Source organism: Oryctolagus cuniculus, chromosome 14 (assembly GCF_964237555.1).
Source record: "Oryctolagus cuniculus chromosome 14, mOryCun1.1, whole genome shotgun sequence".
Taxonomy (NCBI): domain Eukaryota; kingdom Metazoa; phylum Chordata; class Mammalia; order Lagomorpha; family Leporidae; genus Oryctolagus; species Oryctolagus cuniculus.
Genome location: NC_091445.1, coordinates 16,975,282 through 16,996,995, shown reverse-complemented (window position 1 = coordinate 16,996,995; position 21,714 = coordinate 16,975,282). Strand labels below are relative to the sequence as shown.

Here is a 21,714-nt window from a genome sequence, read left to right as displayed (position 1 = left end):
TCTGCCTCAAACTCTTCTCTGAGGCCAAAGTCCCCACCATGGGAGAGCAAGGTGCCCCCCAGGACTCTGCTCCTGTCTTATTAAAGATCCCCTTCCTTTCGACAGTCACCTGGATCTTGCAGTTAAATGTATCCCTAAATTAGTACTCATCACAGCATAATATATGAGTAGGAAAGGTTCAAAAGCCAGGGTGTTTTGAACACACGTCTTATCACTTGCTAGCTGCTTTTCATTTACTGAACCCCAAAGAGAGTTTCTAGAAGTAAGCACTTGGTGTTTAAGGTGGAAGTAAGGACAACCATTAGAAGCTAAGGATCTGCTTCCAGTTTTGAGCCCATAAGGCTCACTGATGGATTCTGCATGTGCCACCATGTTGGAACCATTGCAAAGGCCAGACTAGACCAGGTAGATAATTCAGCATTTCCAGAAGCCCAGAACTGGTAGAGTTGATCTTCTAGCTCTAGAGGGAAGAAACTGCTCTCTTCTTTCTTCACCATCCACCCAGGGCTGGAGTTGCCTGAACCAAAACTGCCCTGCCATGTGCACAAGGACTTACTCTGTTTCAAAATATATTATCTGAGTTTGGATGGGAGGTCTGAGATGGTCCACATTTAAGCATAGGCTGAAAGATTTTGTGCATCATAAAGTTATGAGATGTTCCAAATGCTAAGCCAAACATAAAGAGATGCTTTGAAACATCCTCCCACTTTTCCTTATAGCAATTGTTTTGGCAAAACAATCTCCTTTAAAATTTTTAATTTAATTTTTTTATTTGAGAAGCAGAGAGAAAGAGAGAGGAGGTGACGGAGAGCTCCCTGCCTCCTGGATCATACCCCAAATGCCAATGATGGCTAGGACAGGTCCAAGGCTGGGGTCAGGAGCTAGGAATGCAACCCAGGGATCCCACATGGGTGGCAGGAACCCAGTTACTTGACCACTGCCTCCCAGGATCTGCACTGGTGGGAAGCTGGAGTCAGAAACTGGAGCTGGGAAATGAACCTAGGCACTCTGGTATGGGATGTGGGTGCCTCAACCTCTAGGCTAAATGCCCATTCCACATCTTTTTTTTTTTTTTTTCAAGAATTTACCTATCCATTTAAGAGCAGACAGAACAATTATCTAGCATTTATAAAGTCTTTAGATGTGCTTAGTTCACTGGTAGGAGCCTTGGGGAGTATAAAACAAGTGTTTTTACAAGGCTTGAATCTGGAAGGAGAGAGAAAAACTTTGGTGTGGTGTGTACTTTAATAAGTGTATACTTTTCATAAATACTTTCAGAATGAGAGAGACCACTGTCTAGAGGAAATTTTAGTGAAGACTTCATAGAGGAAGTAGAATTTTTTTGCTATAAATTAAAAGTAAAGTGTTACAGGATGTTCATTGCATAAAGGGTGTATTAGTTCAGGCTGCTATGACAAATATACCTCAGATTCGGTGGTGTAAATAAGCATTTATTTCTCACAGTTCCGGAAGCTGGAAGTCTAAGATGAGGTTAACACACAGTTGGTTCTGGTGAGGGTTTTCTTCTAAGTTGCCAACAGCCAATTTTTGGTGTCTTCATGATGGAAAGAGGGTAAGCTAGCTCTCTGGCCTCTTTTTATAAGGACACAGATCTTGTCTATGAAGACACCACATTCATCGCCCAATTACCTCCCTAAGGACCCATCACTAGATACTGAAAGGGTTAAGGTTTCACCATATGAATTTGTGGTGAAGGGGACCACAAACATTCAATCCATTGCCAAGGCAGCCAAGTCTGACCTACATGGATACAAAAGCACAGGGCAGGAAAGATAGTGATGATGATGGTTATGGTAGCTGGTTCTCTCCTTACTCTTCTGTGCTCCAGAAAGCACTGCCTATAGTAGTCACTCCCAAGCCTTAGCACACATCAGAATCTCCTGGAGAGGGCTTGGTGAAAAACACACAGGGAGTAGGTATCTGGTCTACTTTTTAAGATGTCAGTGTCTCATATGGGAAAACCTATGTTTGATAAATTCCTGGCTCCAACTTTGCAGACCTTAGGAAGCAGCAGTATTGGTGCAAGTAATTGGCCTGTCACCCTCATGGGAGACCTGGATTGAGCTTCTGCCTCCCAGCTTCGGCCCTGGCCTGGCCCTGAACACTGTGGGCAGTTGGAGAATAACCAGCAGTGAGAGCTGTGTGTGTGTGTAGTGTGTGTGTGTGTCTGTCTGTCTGTCTGCCTTTCAAATAAGTTACACACACACACTCACCCCAGTGTGGGCACTTAGTCAGTCTAGAGTTTCTGATGGAATGAGACATGCCTTTGCATTTTAGTAAGTTCTTAGGTGATGCTGATGCTGGGCTGGGTCCCAAGCTCTGAAATCCACTGGTCTCAGTGGCACTGATAACTCAGTGGTCCACACACTCAGTAAATGGCATCCACCAATGACAGTAATGATAATGCTACAAATTGTCTGCCTTAGTGATACCCTTTGCTCCACATTTCCTCTCCCCCGGTTTCCGCCCCCCTCCCCCCTAAAGCATGTGACCACCCATTCACACCTCTGTGTCGCATCTTTCCTTACCAACGTCACTCAACTCCCACACTGCTGCTGCCACATTGGATTTGACCATTTCCTGCCTATTGCTGTTGTAAGCTGAATTCCCATGGTTTGACCTTTCGGCCAATCTAAATGTTGAGAGAAAAAGTGAATGATGTTACTGGTTTTCAGTTTCTACTGATCTCCTGCTGATTTGTTGGTAAATGAAAGTGGTGATGTGGGGGCCCTGATTTTGATTTTCTGTTCAACACTGATTATAATATTGCAAGTAGCTGCTTATTTGCTTTGGAATTATTTCTCTTTGATGAAATGATTACCCAAGTAGGTAGCATTGTGACTGTTTCAGCAGTTCTGATAATTGCATGTTGGTTTAAGGCTTTACATGTTAAATAATTAGATTACAGTTGACCCTTGGCAGATGCTTTGAATTCCTTTAGTTTTATCAGCAATCAGAGTACATAACAAATTGCAAAGTAGCCGAAACCTACTGGAACTTCTTTCCATGAGGATGAAAGGAGTTAATAGCACATAGTAGGGGTTCATTATATATTTGGTGAAGGAACAAATGAATGCATTCAAAATAAATGCAAAAATAATTTCTCTTTTCTCCATGAAACAAAAACAGACACAGTTCCATGAAATATAGGCATGGTTATTTTGTATCCGCTTTAAATTTGGCAGGCTCCCAAATGTTAATTTGCTTTTAGCTAGTTGAGATTAAATGTAATTCCTTCCCTGAGCAACCCTAAAGTAAGTAAGCATGAAAGCATTTTCAGAGTAATCTGGGAGGAATTGACATTTAAAGGAGTTAGCATTACATCTGTACTTTAAGGCTATTAATTTCATAGATAAATTAACTTCATTACTCCATCTTTATCTTGCATTTTGAAAGGACTCCATCAGCTGGAGGCCTGAAAACCGAGGGTCAGTTGAAACTGCTCTTATCCCAGCCTGGCTGTAATTGGAACCTGCTTCTGGAAACCCTACTGCATTGCGATGGTCTTTTATTGAGGATCCTGCTGAAGGGCTCGAGTGAGTATTGATGGTTGTAAGAATGTCCTCAAAAAACCCAGTGTTGCTCAAAGTGAATGAGAATGTTCTTTTCTAATCAAATACTGGTAGAAAGATGTATACCAACTGCATGTGTCAGCAGTGAGTAGAGTTAGCAGCAGGCATAATATTGATCTGCTTTACTAGCCTATTTGAGATCATTTTTTTTTTCAAAGATTCTGATAAGGGAAAACAATATATATACTCACACTTATATATCATAGTTCATATAATATACATTTATATTTATATAAATGCAAATATTAGATATATATATACAAATATAAATAATTTGAAAGGCTGAGAGACAGAACTCACATCCACTGATTCATTGCAGAAATGCCTGTAATTTCTGGAGCTGGGCCAAGAGGGCGCTAGGAACTTAATCCAGGTCTTCCCCTCCATGGCTAGGAGTAGCGAGACAACTGGGAACTTAATCCACAGACCCAACGACTTAAGCCACCACCTACTACCTCCCAGGGTGTACCTTATCAGGGAGCTGGAATCAGTAGTGGAGCTGGACCTCAGGACCATGCACCCTAATATGGAATATGGACATCCCATATTAAACTGTAACAAATGCCTGCCCCTGGCAAACAGTATCTTTGTATGACATTGTTCTATCACCACTGCAATTATATAGAAATATATAAAAAAATTGTAGGAACACTTACATTTCCAAAGAGCAGTTCTGAATCAGAGAGAGAGAGAATTACATTAGAGCAACCCTAGAAATTTTAGTGTATCATGAAAAGTGTTTATGCAACTTATAAACAAGCAAACTGTGGCTTATAGCCACATCCATTGGGGCATGGAGAAATAATGAGAAAATTATAAATGGAAATTGAGAAGTAATAGCGGACCATATTTCTCTTAATTAAACTTTCTATTTTTCCCTGTGAATGCTACATTACAAAAAGGTAAACAGTGTTATGCTAATGAATATCATATCGCATTGCTCTCCTCCACCTTCTATGAAAGGCCTTCTAACCATTTTCACATACCCATATGCATTTCTGCTGTTCTACACCACATACAAAGCTGGATGAACCTCACCAATCACCAGTTTCACTGCAGATTTCCTGAATCAAGATCTTTTTCCTTTAGGTCCCTAACACTTTTAGAACCAAATCCAGGTCCTTCCGCCATTCAGATTTGATTCCAGACAACTTTTCTGACCTTTCCCCCACTCTCCCCTTGCACATATCACCGTCCTCCCTCCCAATTCCAGTTATAGTCCTTGTCCTCAAAGTCTCATTCCCTCCACACCTTTTTTCTTTTTTTTTTTTTTGGTTGATTGACTACTGTTTTATTAGAGATATCATCACAGGACAGGAGGCCCAGGGTTCTCCCTATCACCTTTGGAAGAGGAGGGCGGGCGTGCACTGGCTAAGAAGGGCCTAGATTCCATCACAGTTCCCATCCCCCCCAGGGGATCTGCTGAGACACCCATAGCAGCTTTCCCTATGACTGAGCACCCCATTCCACCTCCTGCTGGCACTGGCAGCCACTGGGTCAGGACTCTGGGGAGGGAGAGGAAGGCAGCCAAACTAACTTCCCTTGTCTTATTCTGATGTCACCTGTGTATTGAACTGCATAAAAGATCTGGTAGGCCTGTCAAAAACAAAACAAAACAAAAAAACAAAAACAAAAAACCCATTTGTCCCACTTGGCCTCCATAAGTCTACAAGTGTCATTCTGTGTTGCATATTTTTTAAAAAAATTTTTTAAATAATCAAGAAAAAGATCTAGAGAGAATTCGAGCTAGAGGGCTGCTACCACTGCCAAGTGATGGTCGATTTAAAATGAAAAACTCAGTTCAAATTCTCTTGTCTTACATTAATATTTTCTTGATCTCTTAGGTAGTATGAGTCATTGGAGCAGAAGCGTGGTGTTTTGTTGTATGTAGAGTGTGTGTGTTTTGTCTTATTTTACAAGTATGACCAAAGTGCTTTTTTATGACTGTCTTGAGGGAGATGACATAAAATAGAAATAAGCTCCCTCTTGGTATTCTTAGCCCACCTAACATTGATGTCATATCCTAGGCTGCTTATCCAGTGATGACATCAGCATTACAGGACTCTGTTCAATCTTTTGTTGATATTGTTCACTAGATTTTACTATTTTTATTAGAAACAGTAATACCCTATTAGTTTGTTTTTGCCCTTGGCCTTTCCAAATAAGATACTATGCAAGAAAGATGGTGGGCTAGTCTGGCGGTGTTAAGGGGCTCTGAGGGATTATTCCAGTTCCAGAAACAGTAGCATCTAGAATCCATTGAGTCTGCAGGAGGATAGGGAGGTGGTGGTGGGGTACGATTATGTAAAACAAGGTCTTTTGTCATGAAAGGGTAAACCCCAAAGCTGTGGATCTGATTAAAACTGCAGATTCTGATTCCACAGCACTTGGGTGGAGCCCGAGATTATGCATTTGTAACAAGCTGCCAGATGGTGCTGCTCTTGCTGCTGGTGGTCTTTGAACAATACTTTTAGTAGCCAGGATACTGAATAAAGTATCTGTTGCTGTAGATAGCAAATGAATTTGAGGATGTGGCTTGTCTTTGCAACATATGTAAGCTTATAAAGAGACACACTTTACATAAGAATGTTTATAAAGCATTTTATTAGGATTTTCACAGCAGTCTGCAAGCAAGATCTTTTTCAAATACAGATCTGACCATAATCACTTCTCTGCTGAAAGCCTTCAGTGCTCCCGCCCAACCCTGTGATAGAATAAGGGTCCTAATCCTTGAGACACCATCAGTGATCAGTGTGCTGTGTGCTCCAGCTGTGGCCAACTTGGGATGTTCATCTTTTTTAAAAGAACTATGATGAATTTGTTTTGGTGCAGAAAACTTTTGAAATTTATTCATAGGTTTTCCATAAAATGCATTTTCCATGAAGTTTTGAAGAATTTTTAGGTTCCTTTGCTTATACAGGTTAAACATGAAAAAGTAAGATTGGGACAGACATGCAGTGCAGTGGGTAAGATGCTCTCGGGATGTCCTCGTGCCCTGTTGAGACGCCTGGTTTCTGTGCTCTGCTTCCAGTGGAGCTTCCTGGAAATGTGCACCCTGGGAGGCAGCAGATGATGGCTCAGACAGCTGGGTCCTGCCGCCCATGTAGCTGTTTCAGACTGGGTTCAGGGCTCATGGCACAGTCCTGACTGCTGGCAAGCATTTAAGAAGTAAACCAGTGGATTGAAAAATCTCTCAATGTCCCTCTCTCTCTGTCTCTCTACCTTTCAAACAAAATGCAAAATAAAGTAAAAAGAAGTAAGATGTGCATTACCACTTTCCAAATGATATTCTTAATTTAAAATCCTATGACGCGTCTTATCTGAGTATCTATCACCATTTTCTAAGCACCTATTATTGATAATGCTGAGGGATTTGTGTCATCGCTTAACTTTGAGATGACACATAAATTTTGAATCTTCACTTTATTTTCTCCTCACCCACATATTCCCCAATGTATTGCATTCTTCCCCTTTAAAAATATTTTGCTTAATATAATATTTTCATCCATAAAGTTTATACATTGGTTTCATAGTATTTTGTTTTCAAATAGTGATGATTGAAAAGCCACTGATATCATCTTGCTTAGTTTCCTTTGAGAAAAATGATCAAAGTGAGCCATGTAGCCCTGGAACTGTGGGACAGATTTCCTGTATAACATTCACAACTTTGGCAAAGTAATTGCTCTGCCATGCAACTGGTGGAACTTGTGAAAAAAGGGAAATTACATTATTAGTTGTTATGTGCTACCTTGGATATGAAAGGCCTTCAAAAAGTTAATGGAAAATGCATATTATGAAATAATTAAGCATGATTTCTAAAAATGTTTATACCAGAATAAATATATCTTTGAATTCTATTTTTCCATTAACTTTTTGAAGTTTCTTTGTGTGCTTGGCCAGACCTCATCTGCAGGTTCATGGTCTGTTCTCAGCATAGCCTTTTTGAAGGAGCAGTGCCCATTGAAGAGCCAACCCATTTGTGATCTGCTCTTATAGCAATTTTGAATTACATAATGAATTATATTGTTTATAGTCACCATTCTGTACAATAGGTCAAAATAAGTAAAGCTAATTTCCTCTAACTGAAACTTTGATGGACAAATTTGTTAATTAGCCTGATTTCATCATTCTACATTGTAAACATATATCAAAGCATCAATTGTACCCAATAAATATATAATTATTATAAGTATAAAGTTTAATTATAATTAAGTTTAAAATTAGAAAAATTACAGGTCTTTGGAAATATGAGTCCAACACAGAAAACAGTGACAATGATATTAAACAGAAACCATACCATGCCTTAAGTAAAATGGCTGGGTCCAACTTGAAGTGTTGACTGTCTGGCCCTTTATAGAAAAAAATTGGCCAACTCCAGTTATAGAATATAAAGCAGGAAGAGCTACCAGAAAAGATATGACAAGGAGCACCCTGAAACCAAGAGGGTATAGCTGTCAGGAATTTAGGAGAGAAGATTTCAAAGGGGGAAGACGGGTATATGAGGCTTAGGGGTAAAACATTGCCAAATATTATGACTAGGAGATCACTAAGTGCCATTCCAAAAAGTCCATTTCTGGATGGAACAAACCCTAACAAAAAAGTACTCAAGAGACCTATTTCTTCCTCCTTTCCTTCCTGCTTTTAATTTTGTGTCAGCATTAAACCATTAGCTAAGCATGCATCACTATTCCAGGTGCTACTGGAGAAAACCTACAGACCAGATGCACTTCCCTAGAAAGTCATATCATAGCAGAGTATTAGAGACCTAGTGCGATGATGAATGTAAAGAGGTCGAATGCCATAGGAAATTAATGTATGTGGCTTTCAGGTAATACATTACCCCATGCCATTCCCTGGACCAGACTGAACACTTTGTATTCAGGGGTCGCTTTCAACAAAACATCACAGCAGGCCTTAAGCAATTTGGGTTTACAATATAAAGCAAATGACAGAAGAAGATTTCTGTCATCTTTGTGATTCTGGTATAAATTACGTAATTTCTCTCAATTATACTTTGTTCATCTGTAAAACCAGGATCATTCAGTACCCCACCGAGTATTCTGAAGATGAAATGAGAGGTCCATCAGCTGTGTGATATTTGGTGTACAGCAAGCATGGCATGCCTACTAGCTTGTATAAATCTCAATTAATACATTCAGATGTGCAAGAAAAAAATCATTTATCGTGTTCTCATCAACTTTATGAGGACTCAGTCCATCCTGTTTGGACAGTAGGACATTTAATCCAAGAGATTCTTGGGGTGCCCACTCTTACTTCCAGGATGGTACAGACAGAAGGGCCTGAGAGGCCTTATTGACCATCAGTTACCTGGTTGCCCTGGCTACTAAAGAGACACCTTTCATCCCTGTCCTAATGAGTCCGCCAAGTGCAGTAACCAGGTGTGGCTCTGTGGAGGCCAAGTGCCGTGTCAGGGAATCTAACTTCCCAGGGAAGCCTCTGGAGCATTGTCAGTGAGTGGATTCAGGTCCCTTCTTTGCAGATCCAGAAACTTCTGTCCCCAGTCCCAGAACATCTCTTCCCTCTGAGCCCTCCAGACTCATGCCTCTGCCCTCCCAACAGGACACGTGTAATTCCACTGCAAATGATGTGGTACTGCCAGTAGGTTACCTCTTTTGACTTACAAAAGTGGCTATTTTGTGTAGCTCAAACTAATAACTAATCGATTTAGCATTTCTTCTTGTCTTTAAACTAGGAGGGCAACAAACCTTGATCTATTTGAATATTCGAAACAGCAGAAACCCCTGATGCAAGTAAATAAAATAGACTACTTTAGTCTGGGGCAAAGGGAAATAAGTAGAAAGACAATTTAAAAAGAATTCATTAAATTCATATGTCAGTACCAATAGTAATAATGCTTATTATTTGTATAATAATGCTTGCTTATTACTGTCCCCCCTTCTCTTGTGCATTTTCATGGTGGGATTCACTGGGTCTTGCCTCATTCCTGCTCTATTTTAGATTTTGTAGCTTCATCTCCAGTGTCCCTCCTGGCAGCCTCCCTTTGGTCCCACTGTAACCCCTGGCAGTTGCCTGCCTTCTCATCATCACCAGCCCTCTTTCTCCCTGGAAAGCACTTCTCACATCACCTGTGTTGTGCTGATACACTTATACTCCTTGTTTTGTTTTTTTATTTGAGAGGCAGAGAGTTTGAGAGAGACAGAGAATTCTCATCTACTGGTTTACTCCCCAAATGCCAGCAACAGCTGGGAGTAGACTGGGCCAAAGCCAGGACCAGGGAACTCCACTTGGGAGTTAGGAACCCAATTAATTAAATCATCACCACTGCCTCCTAGAGTCTGCATTAGCAGGAAGCTGGAGTCAGGAACTGGAGCTGGATCTTGGGCGGGCTTCCTAACCGGTGTCTTAACTGCTGGGCTAAGTGTCTTCCCCTGCTCTTCCTCAAAGACTTAGCTGAGACATGATCTCTGTGACTTCTCTGTATTCCCTGAAAAGACTTAAAAGCATCATTCTCTGTATCTCCACAGTGCCTTACTGAAGGCACTTAGGCTTAAGATGGTCAAATAACTTATCTTCCAAACTGGAACATGAGTATGCAACTAGTACTTAGTGCCGGGACCAAACATGTGAACCAGGACTGCCTTGGGCAAATCAGGAGGCATGACGACTCTACTTCCCCTTACATTGCTAGGAAGATTGTAAATTTGTCTATCAGCATCTGGTACAGCGACTGACAGATAGCGGTCAATCAGTGGACCAACTGATACATCATGGAAACACTGAAAATATTCTAGAATGATGAAATGACATAGAAAAGGAAGTGCCATGGTGCAGTAGGTTAATCCTCCCTCTGCGGTGCCAGCATCCCATATGGGCGCCGGTTCTAGTCCCGGCTGCTCCACTTCCAGTCCAGCTCTCTGCTATGGCCTGGGATAGCAGTAAAACATGGCCCAAGTCCTTGGGCCCCTTCACCCACATGGGAGACCAGGAAGAAGCACCTGGATCCTGGCTTTGGATCAGCGCGGCTCTGGCCATTGAGGCCATTTGGAGAGTGAACCTGCGGAAGGAAGACCTTTCTGTCTGTCTCTTCCTCTCAACTGTCTGTATCTCTACCTCTCAAATGAAATAAATAAAATCTTAAAAAAAAAAAAGAAAAAAGAAAAGAAGGTGGGAGAGCATGTCCAAAAAGAACAACAAATAAATTCCTTTGGGTGGAATAGATGTTTGGATATTGGCACATAATTTAGCAAACGATTCTGGAAACTTGATCAGGGTAAGTTTTTTTGTTTGTTTTTATTTTTGTGTTTGCAAAACAGGGGAACAGGGGAAGGTTAAAGCATTGGGGAGGGAAGGAAAGATAACTGATAATTGTTCAAAAGATGAATGAGAAGGAGGGGAAGACAGAGGAACTCTAGAGACTGAGAACAAGAGGTGAAATTAGGAATCCCTTGATTAGGAACTTTCACCGCGTAACATTTTATACTTCATGAAAAAGTCAGGACCTTTTAGATTGCAAGTGACAGAAATCCAAGTTAGCTTGATGTAAACAAAAAGGAGAATTTTTCACGCCAGCCAGCATAGACTCAAAGGGACTTCAGTTTGGGTAAAAGCAAATTTAAAAGGTAAGTTTAGTTTGGTGCAACAATAAGAATTGAAGTTAATTCCAGATTTTTTTCTTAATACACATTTTCCATGGGCTTTCTGAGGACCCCAGTATAAAGGCATTGGAGGACCCAGGTTCTCTGACACGGTCATCTCAGGAGTCTTCTTCTCTCAGTTCTGTTTTCTTCAGTGTTTCATTCATTCTTTGTTAAGTTCTTCCCGAAAAGGCTCTTCAGGTATACTTCAGGTATACACTCTATCAGCCTATCAACCACAGTAGAAAGAGAATTCTGCTTTACCAAGAATTCTAGCAAAAGTACCCGCCCACCTCTAAACTAATCACTGTCGGTGGGAGGTGTCAGGGTCTGATTGGCCAGGCATTTGGTCACAGGTTCACCAGGGTTGATAGACTCAGCTTCACCCAGGCCAAATAAAGGAAGTGTATGTGTTGGGGGAGGGACAAGCAGCAGAGAGGGGCAGAGGGTGGGGATAGCTTGCTAAAGAACACTCATTTAAAAAAGGAAAGAAAATGGATATTAGGAAGCGATACCAACAGGTGTTCTCTCCATAAAGTCTCTGGTACTATTTCTTAATTTGCAGATAACAGTGAACTCTTCTAGATCATACAAATCAAACCGTAGAAATAAAATTATCAAGAGGAAACATAAAGTGATGAGCTTCCAAATGTGTAGGAATAAAGCAATTCCAAAGTACTCTAGATTACATTTCATGAAAGTATTCAAAATATAACAGATGAGATGTAAGAATTATTTTTGCCTATTAAAACAATAATAATAATCCCATGCTTGTTATCCAAATAAATAGAAATCATTATTCCACCTTTCAATCTAACCTACAGATGCAATACTACAGAGACTCCTAATTAGTGATCTTCGAATAAGCAGTAATCAAGCCAAAGGAGGGTTGAAAAGGGCAATTAAATTTGTTAAATTCCTTAAATAAGTTTATTGAGAGATTAATTGATACACCTCTTCATTCTGAAATGACATGGTCTATGGGCTTGAGAAACAATCATAAATATATTTATTTGTGGAATTGACAACATAATTCTGAGTACACTGCCAAAGTGAATTTTCCCACGGGACAAGTTTAGTTTTCTTTGTTGTCTGGATTTTTTGTTGTTGTTGTTACAATTTATAGAATGAATGTGTATACTTTTTAAATGAAAAAGAATCCCCCCTCTCCCCCAAAAAAACACATTTTCTTTCAGAGAAAGAGAAATTCTGACATACAGAGAAACTAGTGCCCTTTGAAGTGGCGCCTTCATGACTCTTGTCAGTTTTTTTTTTCTCCGCATAAATATCCATGAGTATCTCGGAAACAATATTGGGTTAGATGAGACACGGATCTGAAAGAATGTGGTATTTCTCTTCGTATGTAAATATTAATCAAATATGTTATCACAGCATGATGCTAGGGTAAGTGATAAGAATTTAATCACATTCACAGATACTTGCCTTACTAAATCATTTTTATTCCCTTCAAGAACAAGTTTCTGACACAGAAAATCACCTGCAAGGATCCAGCTTGGTGGAAGCCATATTTAAAGTCCTATACCATTGCAATTTTTCTCCACAAACATTTGGAAATGTTTTTGTGAGCTACATGGAAGAGGACCAATTATGGGACTTTTTATATAATATTCCAGGTATGAGAAATTGGAAGTGTTTTATAGATACTGAAGTATGCCTTTAAAGATGTCTTAGAAGTTTTATTGGTATCAGTTTTGCTGAATCTGTTCTTTGTGAGTTTACCTTACATTTTCTCAGTATAAAGGCTCCTGTTGGGAACCATAAGCCATTAGGTTCTGTCCAATTGGATATACTTTGGGAAAGGGTGAGGGAGAGGTTGAGGAGAAAAGTCACATAATACACATTTTCTCTTTTTTAGTTAGGAAATATTCCACAATAAAAATATTTACACAGGATGTTTTGTTACTGAGCATATAAGACATTAGTGATACATGAAAAGTATTTTTATGCATTTCTTCAACAAACTGATGGGCAACTTTCTTCAACTGTTTAAGGCATTTATTGTTATGACCATGGTGCTCCTCTCTATAAGGCAAGCATATCCTGTGAGTTCTGTGGGAATAATGTGTTTTCTCATCTGGTGCATTCCTCCACCTTCGGTTGGTTAGGATGCCAGTTTAGACACCCCATCCCATATTAGAGTGCCTAGGTTCAGGTCCTGATTCCCCTACTGATTCTAGCTTCCTGTTAATGTGCCCTTGGAGAGGCAGCAGAAGATGGCTCAAGGAGTTCTGTTCCTACCACCTACATAGAAGACGTGCACTGGGTTCCTGGCTTCAGCCTGTCCCAGCCCCAGCTGTTGTGGGTATTTGGGAAGTGGAAGTAGCAGATGAAGATCTCTCCCCTCACCCCATCTCTGAAATAAATAAAAATTACAGTTCTTTTTTTTTCATCAATATATGAGGTATTAATGGGTTTCCCCACATTCAGGCCAATGTAGATTCTCACCTTGTTTCATCCTTTGTATCTTGCCTTTAAATCTCCATATTTAACATCTTGGGAAAACACAGGATGGGAATTTACATAATGATTATTATCCTGTTATTCCACTTAGTCATTTGTATCAGTTTTATTTGGCTTTCCACCTATACGCTTTCTTCTCCACTGCTCTGCTATCAGCGTTTTCGTAAAATATTTCCTGAGCTCCTTGTAAAAGATCTGACTGACTCATAATCGTGGTTTCATTCCTCCTGGACTTTTTGACTTTCCTCGAGATAGTACACGAAAACCATTTTAGCGATTTTAAAGTCATAATGTTTCATCTTCTCTTGTTCATTATCCCTGCAAAATAGCAATAGATAAGTTTATGTAATAATTGCAAAAATCTGAATCTATCACTTAAAGATTCTGTAATAATTATCTCCTTTTAAAGTTTTATCGCCTTGTTTCCTTCCAGTCCCTCACTGCTTCCTGTTTACCCAAAGGAGGGACCAAATTTCTAGGTAAAAAAAAAAAAAAGAAAAAAAGAAAAAGACTGACTTAGAACTTGTTGTGCTTCTGATTTGGTCTTCAGAGAATGGAAGGATAATAACCTTGAAAGCCTTTCACGCTCTGCTGTTTTCAGTTGTTTCTGGGGACGAAAGCGTTGAATTCTCCCAAAAGATTACAGAGCATCAGTGGCCTCCTGCTCCAGCCACTGTTCATGCTGTCGTTATCAAGCTCTTGAACCACTTCTTTTGACACTCAGCCCCAGACTGCACTGAAAATGGCGTTGACGAGATCCACAGACCCCAGGCGCTGACAAGAGAAGGTGAAGCTGTGATTTGCTCCTACTTTGTCTTGTGCGTGTGGAGCACACTCTGCCTGCGAGGTCAGGACAGTCTCTGGAAACAGGGATTGCCCATATCACAGAGCCCGGGCTGTGTCGGAGGCTGAAAGGGACAGACTTCCGATAGACCAAAGATGCCTGGCCTTCGCATCAGTTCTTCCTCCCTGTAAGTTAATATGCCTTGTACCTCGAACAGTCTCTGAGCCGGGGACCTGCCCTGGTCAGGAAGGACTGGATCTTTGTTTCCCATTTAAGCCTTTGGAAAAGTTTTCCTTTTCTTGTGTTGCCAGTCTATTATTAAGATATGACAATTTAAGAAATCCTGATAAGATAGTGCAGTGCACTAAATCATGACAAAATTAAGCCTTTCCTATGAGTTCTATTTAACTGGAAAATATAATGTATTTAAAAGAGGTACAGCTGAGACACGTAATCATCACCCCCCCCCCAATATCTGCATTTTATCGCTCATAGATCTGTGCTTCGGTAAACATAATTAATCTGCATAGATCAACTGCAGCACATTATTTAAAAACCTCACTGGTGTGTGAATATTCTTGTTGAAACACTGTCAATGATTTCGGCATAGCTTACCCGTAAAACATCACAGTCTTAGAGTGGGCTTTGTGGCGCAACAGGTCAAGCTGTCCTTTGGGGTGGCTTATCCCATATCACAGTGCCTGGGACAGAGTCCCACCCCTACTTTGAACCCAGTATTCCTGCTAATGCACACCCTGGGAGGCAGAAGGTGATGGCTCAAGTATTTGAGTCAGTACCATGCATATGAGAGATGTGGATGAAGTTCTTGGTTTCAGCCTGACTCAGTCCTTGCTGTCATGTTATTTGGGGAGTGAATCAGCAGGTGGAAGATCTCTCAATCTCTCGCTTCCTGATCCCCCTCCTCTGCCTTTCAAGTAAATAAAAATAAATAAATACACATTAAAAACAGAAGTATTATTATGTTAGTGTGGAAAGTAGCCAATATTCTCATATTTATTGCTGAGTAAACCAAGATGAGAGATGTCAAAGAAATGCCCAAGATTGTCTACCAATTAAGTTGAACAGAATCAGCACAAGAAAGCAGATCTCCTACCTCATGGACCAGGTTATGCCTCTCTTTTTCTATTCCATTAAATTTTTTGAGACATTTGCTTTATGGATATATGAGTTCAATAGTGCAACATCCAATCTGATTTTGTAATTAGAAATCCAACACATAAATATCACAGGAGACAGAAATACAAAAAAAAAAATGAGAAAACTTATGTGAGCATTTCAAAGTACATTGCACTTTATAAGAAATGGATTTGGTAGCAATCAGTGCAGGCCTATATCTTCAAAATAGATTGAGCAGTCTTCAGTTGGACAAATGAAAATATTAAAGCATAAATTATCACAGCTGGCCTTGTAAGACAATGCCCAGACTTGCTAATGAGGAAAATATTGCCAAAATGCTCTGTATAACATTATAATAATATACCCAACAAGTGTCTTTCACATGTTTTGACAATGTTGACTTTGCTTTTGTTTTCTAAATCAGTTTTCTTTACTCTCTCAGTGTTTGGAAAAGAAGCTTTTAATGATTTTGTAAAATTTTCTAATTAAGCTTTGAGATGCAGTTTCCACTTTGGTGTTCTACTTACCCTCCACCCCACCCCACCCCGCCTTAAGAAAGCCCAATGCTGTGTTGTTTTTATGTTGCTAAAATTAGTTTAAGGTGGTTTACCTTCATGTAGATCACAGTGATTTTTCCTTTTTACTTACATACTGTCCTGCAGATAATATGGGTAGATTTTAATGTAAGCTTTCCAAAATTGGAAGACTGTCTTCTGAATTTTTTATTTGGACATTCACTCAGTCTCTATTTATAACCTTCTTTTAGATAACTTTGAAAGCATCATTTACTGAGGAATAGGTGTCATGGTGCAGCAGTTAAGATACTAGTTGGGAAGCTTGCAACCCATATTGAAGTGCATGGCTTCAGTTTCTACTTTGCTTCCTATCCAGCTTCCTGCTGATGCACACTCTGGAGGTAGCAGCTAATGACCCAAGTAATTGAACCCCTACAAGGACGGAGTTCCAGGCTTCTTGCTGCACCCTGGCCCACCCCACATTTCAGGAGTGAACCAGGAAATGAGGTCTCTCTCTCTCTCTACCTTTCAAAATAACTAAAAATACTTGTTTTAAAATTAATAATTTATTAAATTATAACTTAAATGGAATAAAATCCACTCTTTTCAAGTGAAGAGTTAGTTCGACCAATGTATAAGCCTCTGTGACAGCCACCACAAATCGCTATGGAACACTTCCATCATTTCCTAAGTTTCTTTCATACCCTTTGGGGACAATTCTCCCTCCATCTGCTAGTCCCAAGAAGACACTAGCATACATTATATTATGATAGGTTACTTGGATCATTCTAGAATCTGATAGCAATAGAAAGCTATGCATTCTTTTGTGTCTGGCTTCTTTTGTGTAGCTTACTGCTTGGAGAATTTTGGATTATGCTCTATCAATAGTTTACTTCTTTTCACTGCTCAGTAATATTCACTGAGTACTATTTCACTGGGTAGCACTTTTTAAAAAAAATCCATTTGCCAGTTTGATGGGAATTTGGGTTTTTCTAGTTTGGGCCTATAATGCATAAAGTTATTAACATTAATAAATGTTTTCATTTCCTTTCTGTAACTAGTTAGGCTGTTTTATGAAGTAGTCATACCTTTTGCATCCTTGATAATTATGTATGAGAATTTCATTTGCTCTATATCCTTGGCAACTCTTGGAATGGCTTTTTTGATTCTGGCCATTCTAAGAGAGCTGTAGTATTGTCTCATATAGTTTTACTTTCCATTTCCCTTGTGATTAATAAAATCAAACACCTCTTCATGTTCAGAGTGTCTGTTTGAAAGCATTGTTTTGTAAAGTAACTCAAATTTTTTTGTCTGTTCATGAATTGGATTCTTTGCCTTACTGAGTTTCAAAGAGTTCGTTATATGTTCTGGACATAAGTTCTATGTCATATACTTGTACAGATATGCTTCGCTTAATGACAGAAATAAGTTCAAAGATATGTGTCACTAGATGATTTCATCATGCACAGAGTGTACTTGCACAAGCCAACATGGCTAACACATGACATCACTGGATAATATAATCTTAGGGGATCCCCCTACCCCCTTTGTAAGTATAGCCCATGATTAAAACATCATGATGTGGCTCACGACTGTGTCGATAAAATTTCCTCCCAATGTATTTCGTACTTTTTCATTTTCTTTTTTTTAAAGATTCATTTATTTATTTGAAAGTCGGAGTTAACACAGAGAGAGAAGGAAAGGCAGAGGCAGAGGCAGAGGCAGAGAAAGAGAGGTCTTCCATCCGCTGGTTCACTCCCCAATTGACCGCAATGGCCAGAGCTACACTGATCCAAAGCCAGGAGCCAGGAGCTTCTTCCAGGTCTCCCACGTGGGTGCTGGGACTCAAGCACTTGGGCCATCCTCTGTTACCTTTTCAGGCCATTAGCAGAGAGCTATATCAGAAGAAGAGCAGCTGGACAGAAACCAGTGCCCGTATGGGATGCTGGCACCACAGACAAGGCTTAACATATTAAGCTGACCCCAATTTTTTTCCCCAAAAACCTTTTATTTAAGGTTTTTCATGCTTTTCATAAATACAACTTTAAGAATATAGTGATTTTTCTCACCATACCTGCCCTCCCACCCACACTTTCACCTCTCTTCCACCTCCCTCTCCTATTCATTCTTTTTTTACTAAGATCTATTTTAATTAACTTTATACACATACAAATAAATCTCTAAAGTAAAGAGTTCAACAAATTATATGAGGGAAAAAATTCCTCAACAGTCGAGACAAGGGCTGTTCAAAGTCGTTGCATATTGAAGTGTTAGTTTCACTTCTATAGATTACCTTTTAGGTGCTCTATTAGTTATCACAGATCAGGGAGAACATATGGTGTTTCTCCTTTTGGGACTGGCTTATTTCACTAAGTATGATGTTTTCCAGTTTCATCTATTTTGTTGCAAATGACTGGATTTCATATTTTTATTGCTGCATAGTATTCTATCATGTAAATATACCATAATTTCTTAATCCAATCTTCAGTTGATGGACATTTAGGTTGATTCCAGGTCTTAGCTATTGTGAATTGAACTGCAATAAACATGAGGGTATAGATAACTCTTTCATATGCTGATTTCATTTCCCTTGAGTAAAACCCCAAAGTGGGATGGCTGGGTCAAATGGTAGGTGTATATTCAGATTTCTGAGAGATCTCCATGATGTCTTTCACAGTGGCTCTACCAGTTTACATTCCCACCAACAGAGGATTAGGGTACCTTTTTCCACCCTTCCTCACCAGCATTTGTTGTTTGTTGATTTCTGTATGGAAGCCATTCTAACGGGTGAGGTGAAACCTCACTGTGGTTTTGATTTGCATTTCCCTGATGACTAGTGATCCTGAGCGTTTTTTTCATGTATCTGTTGGCCATTTGGGTTTCCTCTTTTGAAAAATGCCTGTTTAAGTCCTTTGCCCATTTCTTGACTGGGTTGTTTGTTTTGTTGTTGAATTTCTTGATCTCTTTATATATTCTGGTTATTAAACCTTTACCAATTGCATAGTTTGCAAATAATTTTTCCCATTCTGTTGGTTGCCTCTCACTTTGCTGCGTTTCTTTTGCAGTACAGAAGCTTCTCAATTTGATGTGATCCCATTTGTCAATTTTGGCTTTGATTGCCTGTGGCTCTGGGGTCTTTCCCAAGAACTCTTTGCCTATGCCAATGTCTTGTAGAGTTTTCCCAATGTTCAATAATAATTTGATGATATCAGATTTAGGTCTTTAATCCATTTTGAGTGGATTTTTTTTTAACTTTTATTTAATGAATATAAATTTCCAAAGTACGACTTATGGATTACAATGGCTTCCCCGCCATACCGTCCCTCCCACCCACAGCCCTCCCCTTTCCCACTCCCTCTCCCCTTCCATTCACATCAAGATTCATTTTCGATTATCTTAATATACAGAAGATCAGCTTAGTATACATTAAGTAAGGATTTCAACAGTTTGCTCCCACACAGAAACATAAAGTGAAAGATAATAGATGATTTTTTTAAATGATGATGAAATCAGATCAGACCTATTGTCATGTTTAATCCCAGTGAGAGTCAAGTTGGGAATTGATCATTTCTTTTTTTTTTTTTTTTTACAGAAGATCAGTTTAGTATGCATTAAGTAAAGATTTCAACAGTTTGCACCCCCATAGAAACACAAAGTGAAATATATTGTTTGAGTACTCGTTATAGCATTAAATCTCAATGCACAGCACATTAAGGACAGAGATCCTACATGAGGAGTAAGTGCACAGTGACTCCTGTTGTTGACTTTACCAATTGACACTCCTGTCTATGGCATCAGTAATCTCCCTCTGCTCCAGTCATGAGTTTCCAAGGCTATGGAAGCCCTCTGAGTTCTCCGACTCTTATCTTGTTTAGACAAGGTCATAGTCAAAGTGGAGGTTCTCTCCTCCCTTCAGAGAAAGGTACTTCCTTCTTTGATGACCTGTTCTTTCCACTGGGATCTCTTGAGTGGATTTTTGTGTAAGGTGTAAGGTAGGCGTCTTGCTTCATACTTCTGCATGTGGAGATCCAGTTTTCCCAGCACCATTTGTTGAAAAGACTGTCCTTGCTCCAGGGATTGAATTTAGCTCCTTTGTCAAAGATAAGTTGGTTGTAGATGTGTGGGTTGATTTCTGACATTTCTTTTTTTTTTTTTTTTTTTTTTTTTTTTTAGGATAATAACATTGTCTTTTTTTTATTTTTTTTTTAATTTTTTTATTTATTTTTTATTTTTTTTTAACTTTTATATAATGAATATAAATTTCCAAAGTACGATTTATGGATTACAATGGCTTCCCCCCCATACCGTCCCTCCCACCCACAACCCTCCCCTTTCCCACTCCCTCTCCCCTTCCATTCACATCAAGATTCATTTTCGATTATCTTAATATACAGAAGATCAGCTTAGTATACATTAAGTAAGGCTTTCAACAGTTTGCTCCCACACAGAAACATAAAGTGAAAAATAATAGATGATTTTTTTTAATGATGATGAAATCAGATCAGACCTATTGTTTCTATTCTGTATCAATTATATATCCATCTGTTTTTGTGCCAGTACTAGGCTGTTTTGATTATAACTGCCCTGAAGAATGTCTTTACACTTGGTATTGTGATGCCTCTGGCTTTATTTTTGTTGTATAAGATTGCTTTAGCTATTCAAGGTTCTCCTGGTTTTTATATGAATTTTCAGCATTGTTTTTTCTGTATCTGAGAAGAATGTCCTTGGTATTTTAATTGGTATTGCTTTGAATCTGTAAATTGCTTTTGGCAGTATGGACATTTTGATGATATTGATTCTTCCAATCCATGAACATGGAAGATTCTTTCATTTTTTTGTGTGTCTTCATCTGTTTCTTTCTTTAATGTTTTGTGATTCTCATTGTAAAGATCTTTGACATCCTTGGTTAAATTTATTCCAAGGTATTTGGTTTTGTTTTTTTTTGTTTGTTTGTTTGTTTTTTTTTTTTTTTGTAGCTGTTGTGAATGGGATTGATCTTTCCCAGTTGTGGCATTGTCTGTGTTTACAAAGGCTGTTGATTTTTATGTGTTGATTTTATATCCTGACACTTTACCAAACTCTTCTATGCGTTTCAATAGTCTCTAAATGGAGTCTTTTGGATCCCCTATAAGTAGAATCATGCAAATAGGGATAGTTTGATTTCCTCTTTCCCGTTTTATATTCCTTTGACCTCTATTTCTTGCCTAATGGCTCTAGTTAAAACTTCCAGGACTATATTGAATAACAGAGGTGAGAGTGGGCATCCTTGTCTAGTTCCAGATTTCAGTTGAATGCTTCCAATGTTTCCCCATTCAATAGGACACTTGCCCCCAACTTCTGTAAATATTATAAATCCCACGATTTATTGTTTTTACTCCATTCAATTATATATTAAAGAAATTTAAAATAGAAAGTCTTTTGTACTTTACCATTTCCAAACTCTTCTTTATGAAGATCTGAATTCTCAGAAGGTATCATTTTCTTTCTACCTGAAGTCCTTCCTTTTATACTTGCATACTACAAATCTTCTGGCATTCATTTATTTTGAGTTTTAATTGCATTGAAAAGTATATTCCCCTTCATCTTTG

The 21,714-nt window shown here is 39.1% G+C and overlaps 1 protein-coding gene across 19 annotated transcripts in view; it reads left to right on the top strand.

Annotated features, from left to right (window-relative positions):
* KIAA0825 (KIAA0825 ortholog) overlaps positions 1-21,714 on the top strand; it is a 448,051-nt gene that overhangs the window by 187,195 nt on the left and 239,142 nt on the right. For all 19 annotated transcript variants that reach the window (XR_007922664.2, XR_007922665.2, XM_070056461.1 and 16 more), the window contains 2 exons: positions 3,418-3,557; positions 12,682-12,843. Coding sequence is in view for 17 of the 19 variants with exons in the window: in XM_070056461.1 (XP_069912562.1) it covers positions 3,418-3,557; positions 12,682-12,843 (302 nt within the window). In the remaining 2 variants the exon portion in view is untranslated. The remainder of the gene's footprint in view (positions 1-3,417; positions 3,558-12,681; positions 12,844-21,714) is intronic.